The 12,249-nt window shown below is 33.9% G+C and overlaps 1 protein-coding gene across 1 annotated transcript in view; it reads right to left on the reverse strand.

Moving 5' to 3' along the window:
- The window catches only part of LOC123539176 (dual specificity calcium/calmodulin-dependent 3',5'-cyclic nucleotide phosphodiesterase 1C-like), a 423,427-nt gene that overhangs the window by 24,786 nt on the left and 386,392 nt on the right, over positions 1-12,249 (reverse strand). Inside the window, exons 4-5 of the mRNA XM_053529762.1 lie at positions 7,228-7,408; positions 6,086-6,199 (exon numbers count right to left, since the gene is read on the reverse strand). Of these exons, the coding sequence (XP_053385737.1) occupies positions 6,086-6,199; positions 7,228-7,408 (295 nt within the window). The remainder of the gene's footprint in view (positions 1-6,085; positions 6,200-7,227; positions 7,409-12,249) is intronic.

Genomic DNA, 12,249 nt, shown 5'->3' on the forward strand with positions numbered 1-12,249 from the left:
AGCAAAGAGTTATTAGCTTAATGCATTAGATATAAAACTAAAACACAGCTTACGGTTTTTCTTGACGTGTGCGCGATGGCTGCTTAAAAGCTTGGAAATGAGTCAATTTACAGACTGATTTGGAATAGGCGAGTTCACTATACTGTTTCTGTCATAGAAATTTAAAATTTAAATTATGGGTGGTTTTCAAAATAATGAAGCTTTTTCTTCTCTCTCACCTTACTTTAATTCAGTTCAGTTTTAGAATGTGTTTTGGAGCAAAATATATCCAAATCAATGTACTCAATAAATGTGTGCAATTTCAGCTTAATGGCTCAAGCAGTTTTAAAGTTATATTAAACTATATAGCTAATTTTGTCCCCTGTGCACCCAAAAAAGTGTGACATTTTACATGAAGTATACTTTTCAACTGAGGTTTACTTTTTAAAACCATGCTTTATTGTTACAGCTTTGGCTTTTTAATGTAACTTAAACTCTGCACATTTAAATAAAATACTTCTTTTCATTATATACATCTTATTGTTACCAATATTTCACATCTTGTGATGGAACCCTTTTCACGAAAAATAGTGAAAAAAATACTAAATTTAAATGTTGAACACTACAATTTCATAACCCTATTACTTTTCTAAAGTCTTAATGTTTTTCTAAGATCTTTATCCTTTCAGCTGTGAAGACACAGTATGATTTTTTCTTTAATAAATGGACTTTCGCAGAAACTTGATGAATGCCTATACACCTAAAAATGTCCCCTGTGCACCTTTTCAGTTGTTAAGTGTCAGATTTCTTTTATTCTTTAAATAAAATGGGATTTTACTTTATTTTGCTTGAAAGGGAGTTACAACAGATACAAAAGCAGCCTTCAACTTCACATATTACTGACTGATAAACATTCACAAAGCCAAAAGTGATGTCCCCTGTGCACCCTTTTTTGGACATATATCAATTATCATAGCATTACTGTAATTTGTGGTGGCATTTCTATATTCTTAGCAGTGTGTATGCAAATTTAGGCATTACTTGATAATAAAGCATTATATAAGAAACCCTGGACAATTAAAAATTCATTGTTTGCATTTTTTTCCGATGTTGCCAATTTTCAAGTTTAAAAGTGGAAACAATAATTTTATTGCTTCTTAAGCTCTTAAGTTTACCTAAATACGTAAATGTTCACTTAGTAAATATTATGTAGTTAAAAGAATTTTACTTACCATGAACATATTCTATAAATAAATATTTTGATACAAATTTGTCCCCTGTGCACCCTTGTTAGTAACATTATAAAGTATGTATGAATTTTACTATTCCATTTTATCATGCATGGTATTTTGTCATTTTTCTAATATGAATAAGCAGTTCATGTAAACTAAATGATTTCAAAGTGTTTGTTAAGTATAAAGTCACTTATTTTTCATTTAAAGCATTACATTTTGTTGAATTTTCATGTTTTTGTAGTGAAAATTTTCAATTTTGTAGTTATTTTGTGGAAAACTATTTTTTTGATAGTATTTGTCTAAAGTTTATTACCAGTAGTCTTTTTATGAATAGAAAACTTATAATGGATGAGTATTACACTGATCTTCAGTATGTGTCCCCTGTGCATCTTTAAAATAACTCAATTTTGAGTAGACAATTCTAGAAATTAGAATTACTGGACATTCTTGAAATTTGGCATGTGGTTTATAAACATGCAACATGTCAGAAAAAAGTTGGTTTTATAATTATATGATAGTTATTTTGCATTCAGCAACAACTTTTCTAGGTAAAGTTTTATTTTCATGTCAAATTTGTGCAGAAAGGGTGATTTTAAAAACCAATGTCCATAAACATATGATTAAATAAGTTTCAAACCATATACATACACCCATTACTTATCATTTATGTTGAAAAAATTACTGTTATACATATTTCCTTGTCATAAAACCATGCAACATTTATCACCCACCTTACTGGAAATTCACTGAACTTTCGAATTAAAGGCTGAAATATTTTCTGATTGGCATTTCTCAACACTTTCCCAAAGTTACTTCCTTCAAATCTGAAGTATTTGCTATAATAAAAAATAGGTGACCACCATAAGAAATAAGTTTGAATTTTCAACCCCTATGTCACACTTTTGCTTCATTATTTTGAAAACCACCCTTATAAAATTTAAAAATATGGCTAAACAAGAAAGAAAAATCCCATAAAGTCAAGGATTCACTTCTTATTTTGTGTCAAAAATTTATCAGGAATACTTTGGGAACAATTACATGGATTAAGATCCTGGACCCTGCAAACATGTAAAAAGTACCTGTAGGCTGTAGACCAAAAAAACCTGAAAGGTTGTTGTTGTTTTTGAAGGACATTTGTTACAACAACAACAAAATAACTGCTCTAAAAAGATTTGATTTGCAACAGATATGTTAATCTAAAAACTTGATATAACATTTTCTTCACATACAGTTTAGCAAGTTCAGTTGCACTGACTACTATTTCTTCTGTTTCAGTTTCACTTTCAGCCATTTTGATTTTTGCTGGAATTCCAGCATGAGCTATGACATCATCAAAATGGTGTCACTGATGTGATGTCATCAAGTATGTCAATCAATCTTAATTGGACATGATATAATTAGAAAGAAAAAAAAAAAAAAAACAGATTTTAATTTTTTTTTTTTGAATTAAGAATACAAATAAAACTTTGTTTTTTTATGTAACAAAAATGATAATTTTTAGTATTAAAATAAAATTATTTTTTAAGAAAAATAACTATTTAAAATGAATGCAGTAAAAGGATTTCTTCCAAGATGATTAAGAGTCTGCAAATGAATGCCTGACTTTAATTAAAAGAGACAAGTGCTGGGTCCCTCTTAATGGTACTGTACCAGTACTAACCTGTATCCTTGTAATGCTAACTGCCAAATTCTCAGTACTCTTTTGGCTGAATTAAATTTTTCTATGATTTAGTCCAGAGACCTAATTTAGGACCCAGGTAACCTAAATGTAGTTTTAAACTTGACCCAGATTTCACTGACATACACATTCTGACCATCAAGTAAATATGTCACCTCTAGAGTGTTAACAAGATTTTTCTATGATTTATAATGGTGACCTAGTTTCTGACCTCAAGTAAACCAGTTCTGAGCTTGACCTAGATTTTACAGACAATCATTCTGACAAAAAATATATGATAACCATGTTAGAAATTACTGTGCAGGGGCGTCGGAAGGTGTTTGATATTGGGGCCGCGAGGGTGGGGGGGGGGAGTAGGTACGGGAGGGGGCATCCCCCTCCCGTAAGGGGGGTAAGGGGGAGCTCCCCCTGAATTTTTTTTTAAAACAGGATCATAAATGGCGAGTTCTGGTGCATTTTAAGGGTACTGAATCGCATCTCAAGTCTCCAGTATTTTCTTACTATTTACATGACTATAAGCAAAATAAAGTTTAATAAACTCTTATCAGAATTAATAATGTATAACGCAATACAAAGAATGCATGTATGTTTTTTTTTTTTTTGTATTTAATGTATTGAACAATAATCATTCATGCTTACATTCATTTCTTATTTTGGTTTGAAATACCATTTTTTGAGTGAAAACAATTCATGTAATTAATTCATTACATCTTAGCGGTGTGATAAATCTTAACACTTACCTCTTTCATTAAATAAAAACATGATAATTATTTTTCTGAATTTTATAAGTTAATACCTTAGATCTTTGCGGCTGGGTATAGCTTAAACGTTCCATTGACTAAAGACATGCTGATTTGTTCATGTGTAATTAAGTCCAATCACGGACACGTGTGTATGACTCCAATTAACACCCCCGATCGTGTCACCGTCACCACGGTAACACACTAATCTGGACAGCGTGTATTGTTTAACGCGAAGCAAAATTTAATATACTATACAAAATATTGGGTCCGCGGACCTGCGACTCCAACTTATGAATTTACAAAAAATCGTTTTTGGGAAAATTATTGGGGCCGCGGTCGCGGCCCCTGCGGCCCCACTTCCAACGCCCCTGCTGTGGCCTTCAGAATGTTAACAAGTTTTTTCTTATGATCTGACCTAGTGACATAGTTTTACCCCAGGTAACCCAGTTTTAAATTTCACCTAGATAATATACAAATAAATATTAATAATTCAGACAAAGTTTTTTTTACAAGATTGAGTAGAAAATATTAACTCTTAGTCAGAGAATCAAGTTTTTCTATGATTTTACCTAATTACATAGATTTTGACCTCTGATGACCCAGTTTCAAACTTGTCTATGATTTTAATTAAGGAAACTTTTCGAACAAGTTTCATCAAGTTTGAACAAAAATTGTGATTTCCAGGGTGTTGACAGTAAAATACTGTGAAATCATTTTTATTTGTGCCAGCGAATTTAAATGATTTCACAGTAGTTGATGATGTATGATGGATGACAATAGAAGATGGACTAAGGGGTTTCACAACAGCTCTTCAAATCTTCAAATGAACTAAAAAGTACAATTTAGGGCCAAAAACCCCATATCTAAAATATGGTAAAATTTTTCTATAAAATAAAGAAATAATATAATATTCTCTAATAAAGATTGATAATCTAGGATTTAATCTACACTGGCCTTTCATAAATTTTCTTATTAACTTAGTTACATGTATACGTTGCCAAAATGTGTATATATTAAGCGGAAGGCAGAAAGCAAAAATTAATATCAGACAGTTTACAAAGAAAATTGCATGCCCTTCCAGAAACAGGCAAAATCAATACTGACTATTCTTCCTTTACAGAAAAAAAAATCTACATAACTTTTTTTCAAATTAAGGCCATTATAATATAATTAATCTCTAGATTATCATCCTTGTTCCTTTTTCTTTCTTAATAGTTTCTAAGGCCTCTTCTTGTGAAACATCTTTTACGCTTTCTTTGTTTCTGTCTGTTCAAGTTCAACATTTATTACAATCATGTACTTAAAACAAATATTTTTTTTGTTAGTAAAAGAATGGTACACTATGCGATTACAGTTAGTTCAGGCCTTATAGTATATATTGGGGAATATGGGGATGATAATCTTTTTACATAATTTAAAGCGGCCTTAATCATAATAAACTAAACGATGATTATACACTCAAGACGCCTGAGCGCCTTCCAGTGAATTTCGCAGTTTAGTTGTTTTTTTTCCCCCCAATTTTGCTAGTATTTTTTTTTCTTCTCTTTTTTGAAAGAATGGACTATATGAAAGTGAAAAAAACTTTCTTCAAAATGTAAACCTTGAATACTCTTGAAGCAAAAAAAAGCCAAAGTTTTCAATATCTTTTGCCGAACAAACATGAAGGTGAATATGTGGATGTTGCATACAAAGTTTGTATAAAATTCCTCCAATTTAGAAATAGAACATGTTTGAACAGAAATGTTAACAACTAATGGACACACATAATCCGCCTACGATTATAGCTTTTAAGAAAATCATAATTGAATGAAACCTAGTGCTACAGATCGATGTCATGCTTAAACTTCACAAATATTGACATATAATTAATAATGATTACCTTGAAAGCATGACCACTTAATGAAATTGATTGAGGTCTTAATCAAACAAGATTGCGGTGCATCGATTTTTTGCTTAAATGTTTCTTAAAGCTGTCACATATCTCAAGCTTTGATGTCAGTTAAAGGAGCTCAAAGTGAGCAGTCTAGAGAAACTGTTACTTTTTCCTTTTTTTTATATAATTAAACAATCTTCTTTTTTGTAACTTCTGTTGGATGGATACCACTGTCAAAAATGTCAAAGCATTCCTACTGGAACTTATTTCCAGCCCACAGTGGTGCAAGGTGTGTATCCAAGCCTGGAGTTACCTTACACCACCTAGCCACCGAGACCCTCACTTACCCATATGTGGAGAAGAATTAATGACTTTAAATACACAACTCCATGTCTGCAAACCAATAGTCACTAAGAACAATTTTTTCCTTCCAAATGAAAAAAAAAATTTAAGAAGAAAAGAAACCAAACTTCTGAAAATCACTGTTAGAGTGTATAACCATACAGTTTTGTTTCTAAACCCACTTTTGCTTAACTTTAGGACTATATAATGTACTGAACAGAATTAAAATACGCACCTAGTTTCATCAATATAAACAGTTTCTAACACTTGTGCTGCATATTCGAGGTTCTTCAATAAATCTTCCTTTGAGACTTCTTCCTTCTGTAACTTTCGAACAATGTGTTTTAATCTGTTAAAGGAAATAAAAAGTATTTACATGCATCTTTCTCGATCTGTGTGTCTCTTGCATATCCAGTGATCTCAACTGGCAGGACAAGAGATATAATTTCATGTTTTATGTAAAGTACCTGGCATTGAAAAATCTGCTGTATGCCATATACTTTTGTGCTGATGGCATACATAGATTCTTTAATATTACTGGAATATTTATTCATTTTATCTTGAAGGCATAAAAAAACTAGAGCTGTTTTTGAGAAAAGCGCATGTCTCCCATAACTGCCTAATCATCTCTGAGTCAACCATGCATCAATATATGTATCACTGGCATCTGTGTACAGAGTGATTTTCGGTTATCGAACTTGGCCGAGGACTTATTGGCAAACACATTTTGTTCAAGTTTGGTGAAGATCAGATAAGAAATGCTAGAATTAAAGTGCGGACAAGTGTGTACAGAGTGACTTTCGGTAATTCAAGGGCCATAATTCTGAAGTGCCTGGGCTGATATGGCTAGATATCGAACTAGGCCGAGGACTTATTGGCAAACACATTTTGTTCAAGTTTGATCAGATGAGAACTGTTTAACTTAGAGTGCTGACAAGAGTAAAAAGGCCAATTTTCGGTAATTCAAGGGCCATAATTTTAAAGTGCCTGGGGTGATTTGGCTCGTTATCAAACTTGGCTGAGGACTTATTGGTAAACACATTTTCTTAGAGTTTGGTGAAGATCGGATGAGGACTGTCCAACTTAGAGCGCGGACAAGATTTGTGACAGACAGACAGACACACACAGCAGTAAATCAATATATCTCCCACACCACTATGTGGTGGGAAACATAATTACTTCTTTTACAATAAATGTTAAGGTACCACAATGATGAACAGCTTATTTCATTTGTTTACACAGTCTCCATATGTGATTTTGGCTTTCTCTTGCTTTACGTTAAAAAGCGAATTTCTGTTATGGCCAAAGAATGCCTTAACAGCAATACGGAAGAAGTAACTGCATGACAACTGCTGATTGTCATTGCGGGTACACTACCTTAATGAGCAAACATGAGAGGCTTCTGGAACATCAACTGGTGGAAGCCGGTCCGTGCCGAGGTCAACACTCGCGTATGAATCACTCTCTACACTTGCAACGCTTGAAGTGCGACTCCTACTGTCAGAGATATCTTTATTCTTTGAGTTTGATCTCCGCAGAACTGTCAAGGACCCAGTGCCTGAAGCGATAAACAAAGAAAATATCAATAGTGCCATGTTAAACATCACTTGCTTATACCTAAGCAATTTAACCCTTAGCCTGCTAAATTTCTAAAATGGACTGGTCCATCATTCAATTTGGGCAATACCATTAAATTTTATTATTCGAAGGATGTTCACTGAAAATTTACCAACAGAATAGCGAACAGTGCAGACCATGATCAGCCTGATCTTGGTCTACAACGCCAGCGGGCTAAAGGTAAATACATCTTCAATTACAAATCATGGCTCTAAGACAAGTTAAGTGGACAAAAGAAAAGATTTCAGGGTTGCATGCTGCAATTTTTCTGTGAACTTCAATTAAACCTTGAAGTATGGTAGACAACCACTATCACTGAAATCCATCTGAATATATTTGACCACAATAACCAGATCTTGAATAGTCAGTATTTGCCAAACATGACTGCATAAAATCTGAACACAGATAAAAGACAAGAGCACCGCCTTGCGGGTGCTGACGCTCATCTGATTTTTTTTGTGTAATAGAAATATTGTCCTACCCATGATTTTCTAAGTCTAAAAAGGGCCATCATTCTTGCAAAAAGCAGGATAGAATTATGTTTCTTGATGTACAGTGTCCACTTATGATGGTGAAAAACTGTTGCAAGTTTTAAAGCAATAGCTTTGATAGTTTATGAGAAAAGTTGACTTAAACATAATACTCAACCAAGAAAATGATTTTCTAAGTCCAAAAGGGGCAATAATTATTGCAAAAAGCAGGATGGAGTTATGTTGCTTGCTGTACAGGGTCAGCTTATGATGGTGAACAAGTGTTGCAAGTTTCAAAGCAATAGCTTTGATAGTTTAAGAGAAAAAGTTGACCTAAACATAAAACTTAACCAAGAAATCGGATATTTTCTAAGTCCAAAAGGGGCCATAAATCTTGCAAAAAGCAGGACGGAGTTATGTTTCTTGCTGTACAGGGTCAACTTATGATGGTGAACAAGTGTTGCAAGTTTTAAAGCAATAGCTTTGATAGTTTAGGATAAAAGCTGACCTAAACATAAAACTTAACCAAGAAAACTGATTTTCTAAGTTCAAAAGGGGCAATAAATCTTGCAAAAAGCAAGATGGAGTTATGTTTCTTGATGTACAGGGTCTGCTTATGATGGTGAACAAGTATTCCAAGTTTCAAAGCAATAGCTTTGATAGTTTAGGAGAAAAGTTGACCTAAACATAAAACTTAACCAAGAAATCTGATATTTTCTAAGTACAAAAGGGGCCAAAAATCTTGCAAAAAGCAAGATGGAGTTATGTTTCTTGCTATACAGGGTCAGCTTATGATGGTGAACAAGTATTCCAAGTTTCAAAGCAATAGCTTTGATAGTTTAGGAGAAAAGCTGACCTAAACATAAAACTTAACCAGGCAACGCCGACGCAGACGCCGACGCCGACGCCGACAACCACTCAAGTGATGACAATAACTCATCATTTTTTTTCAAAAAATCAGATGAGCTAAAAAGGATTCAAGTACAGATGTGGCAAAGTCCTGTTGAAAAGTCACATCAAATAGAAAATGGTTTTGATGGCAATTAAGAGAAGTGATATTTCAATATCAAAACTTTAACTGTCTGATACTGTTCAAAGTCATGCTACTCAATTTTCAAACCGCCAAGCAGTAATTATAATACCGTACTATTATTATTCCTACGCTTCTTTGATAGAAATCGTGACAGTTAATCTTTAAGTCCCTCAGTGCGATGGAATCACTGAGAAGAGAAACAGTCCACATAATTAGTAATGACATGTCACAATCCAATAATTTTTGTTTATTTTTTTCCATAATAAAAACCGACATGCTTAATAATCAACTAATCAATTGTAAGAGTATGGACATCCTTAATAATGATTTATGAGGCAAATCAATACAAACAAGAGCTGTCGCAGAACAGCAACGCTCAACTATTCAACAGTCTTGTAGACTGAGTCGAAAAAGGGCCAGGCATAATTTTGTAAAGAATACAAAGCAGAGGGGTGGAACTGGTACACTACAGATATCAGATCATCACAGTGAACAAGTGTGTGTCAAAGTTTTAATTCATTTCCGTTAGTTGATACTGGGATACCAGCTTACATATAAAAACTTAACCAAAAGTTGCTAAATCCAAAAAGGGGCATACAAATGCAAAGTAAAGCTTAAAGGAGACTGTGCACTATATGTCCGTTCATCACATTGAACAAGTGTGTGAAGTTTCAATCCATTCCTATTAGTCTGTACTCAGATACTTAAGTCTAGCCGCTAGACTGATAACAAGAGCTGTCTGATGACAGTGCGCTCGACTATTCGAAGAATTGATTGAAGAATGGGGTCAAAATATTTCCACAGATATTCAGACAAAAGAAATAAATAGATTAGACAAACAATGTTCCTGGTATTTCTTTGATTTCGATAAGTCTTGCACTAAATGGCAATGTATGAACCAATTTTAAAGTCCAAAAAGGGCCGTAATTCAGTCAAAATAGTTAAGTACTCTTGCCTACAGATGGAAATCATAATGATAAACAAGTGTTCAAAGTTTAAAAGCCATATGTCAAATAATTTTGACAAAACGTGGACTTGTATGAAAACAGAACCAATTTCAAAGTCCAAAAAGGGCCATAATTCAGCCAAAATAGATGACAGAGTTATGTACTCTTTCCTACATATAGAGACTATTATACTGAACAAGTGATAAAAGTTTCAAAGCCATATGTCAAACACTTTACAAAAAATATGAACTGGTACGGAAAACTTAACCAAGATTTATAAGTCAAAAGGGGCCATAATTCAGCCAAAATTCTTGATGGAGTTATGTACTCTTGCATATAACTGGCCATGGTGATGGTAAACAGGTGTTGAAAGTTTCAAAGCTTTATCTCAAAAGACTTTGTCAAAATATGAACTGGTACGAAATATTAACCGAGATTTCTAAGTCAAAAAGGGCCATAATTAAGCCAAAATCCTTGATGGAGTTATGTGCTCTTGCCTATAACTGGACATGGTGATGATAAACAAGTGTTGAAAGTTTCAAAGCTTTATCTCAAAAGACTTTGTCAAAATACGAACTGGTACGAAAAACTTAACCAAGATTTCTACGTCGAAAGGGGCCATAATTCAGCCAAAATCCTTGACGGAGTTATTTACTCTTGCCTATAACTGGCCATGGTGATGGTAAAGAAGTGTTGAAAGTTTCAAAGCTTTATCTTAGAAGACTTTGTCAACATATGAACTGGTACGAAAAACTTAACCATGATTTCTAAGTCAAAAGGGGCCATAATTCAGCCAAAATCCTTGATGGAGTTATGTGCTCTTGCCTATAACTGGCCATGGTGATGGTAAACAAGTGTTGAAAGTTTCAAAGCTTTATCTCAAAAGACTTTGTCAAAATGTGGACTGGTACGAAAAACTTAACCAAGGTGTGACGCCGACGCCGTGGTAGGACAGCTCTACTTATTCGAATAGTCGAGCTAAAAATGCAGTCTGTTAGTCAATAAACTATTGAAAAACTGAAAAAAATTGTGACTGACACAGTAATTAATTTTAAACCAGCCTACTCAATCTCTCTCTGAATTTTTGACTTGTTCAAAACAATCCTCCACTGAAAACAAAAAACACAAATTCCTTACTGCTGTAACAGCTAGTCCAGTTCCTGCCAACCCCCATCAGTTTTTGTTTTATAGTATGCAATTATTCAATAATAGTTTGGTTCAAAACATGACAGAAAATCTTTAAGTAACTCTTTATAGGTCAATAGCAGGACAGCTAGTAGAAACAATCGCCATTACAAGAAATGACTTGTCACAATCTAATAATTTCTTTTTATTCATTTCCATAATGAGAAAGGACATGCTTAATAAGGTAAACTAAATCAATGAATAACATACAAATGTCATGAAATTGGTCCTTTCGTGTTTACATACGTTTCGGTTAATTAATCGAGTACTCTTCAGCTGAATTGTTACAAACAAAAATTAGTAAACATTGAAGGCTGTGACCAGCTAAACCTTGTAAAATGTAAGTTGTTTATTGTTTAAATATGATCAGAAAATAGTAATCTTACTTCGATGTAAATGACAAGGGCCAGTTGTAAGTATATACAGGTAAAATGGTATTCGAAAGTACTGTTATAAGGCAGTCTATGTAAAAGTCAGAGGTATTTCCGTAGGCGAGTGACGTCATACGGCCATATAAATACACACTGCGCATCCAGTTTGGACAGATCGTCGACAGAATTTGGAGAGTGCAGATCGAAGATAAATTGGAGAAAAATAATAAATAAGCCATAATTATTACTGGGACTTTGGTAATAAATAATTTAGGTGAGGCACCCTCATATTTGCAGCTTAGGCTCATCCTTGCTGGGTCCTCTTGATAGCTATATTGTTTTAGTGGTCCGGGTCGCAGTATAAGCTGATGGTTTAAGGTTATAGTGCTGAATCTTGGTAGGTCTGAGACAAGGTTTAAAACATAGTTTGAGACAAGGGTTAAAACAGTGGTTTAGGACAAAATTGTTTGGTGTTTGAGACATTTGGGTTGAATAAGTTTTAAGGTTTGGATCTAGGTGGGTTGTGGAAAGGTCAGTCCCTCATCCTTGCAGCATATGCTCATACTTGTGGGGTTTCCGATCCATATACTCATTCTAGGTCGAGTGGTTCGTGACAAGGTGTTGAAACGTACGGTTTGAAACAGCTGGTTAAGGCAGGACAACTCTAATAACTCCCGCCAAAATTTTAAAAGATCGGCTAATGTCGTTTTAAACCCGGTAAATATCGCAACACTCCGTTCGTCATCGGTAAACTACGGTAAAAATTTGATTTCATC

Source organism: Mercenaria mercenaria, chromosome 18 (assembly GCF_021730395.1).
Source record: "Mercenaria mercenaria strain notata chromosome 18, MADL_Memer_1, whole genome shotgun sequence".
In the NCBI taxonomy this organism is placed as follows: Eukaryota; Metazoa; Mollusca; class Bivalvia; order Venerida; family Veneridae; genus Mercenaria; species Mercenaria mercenaria.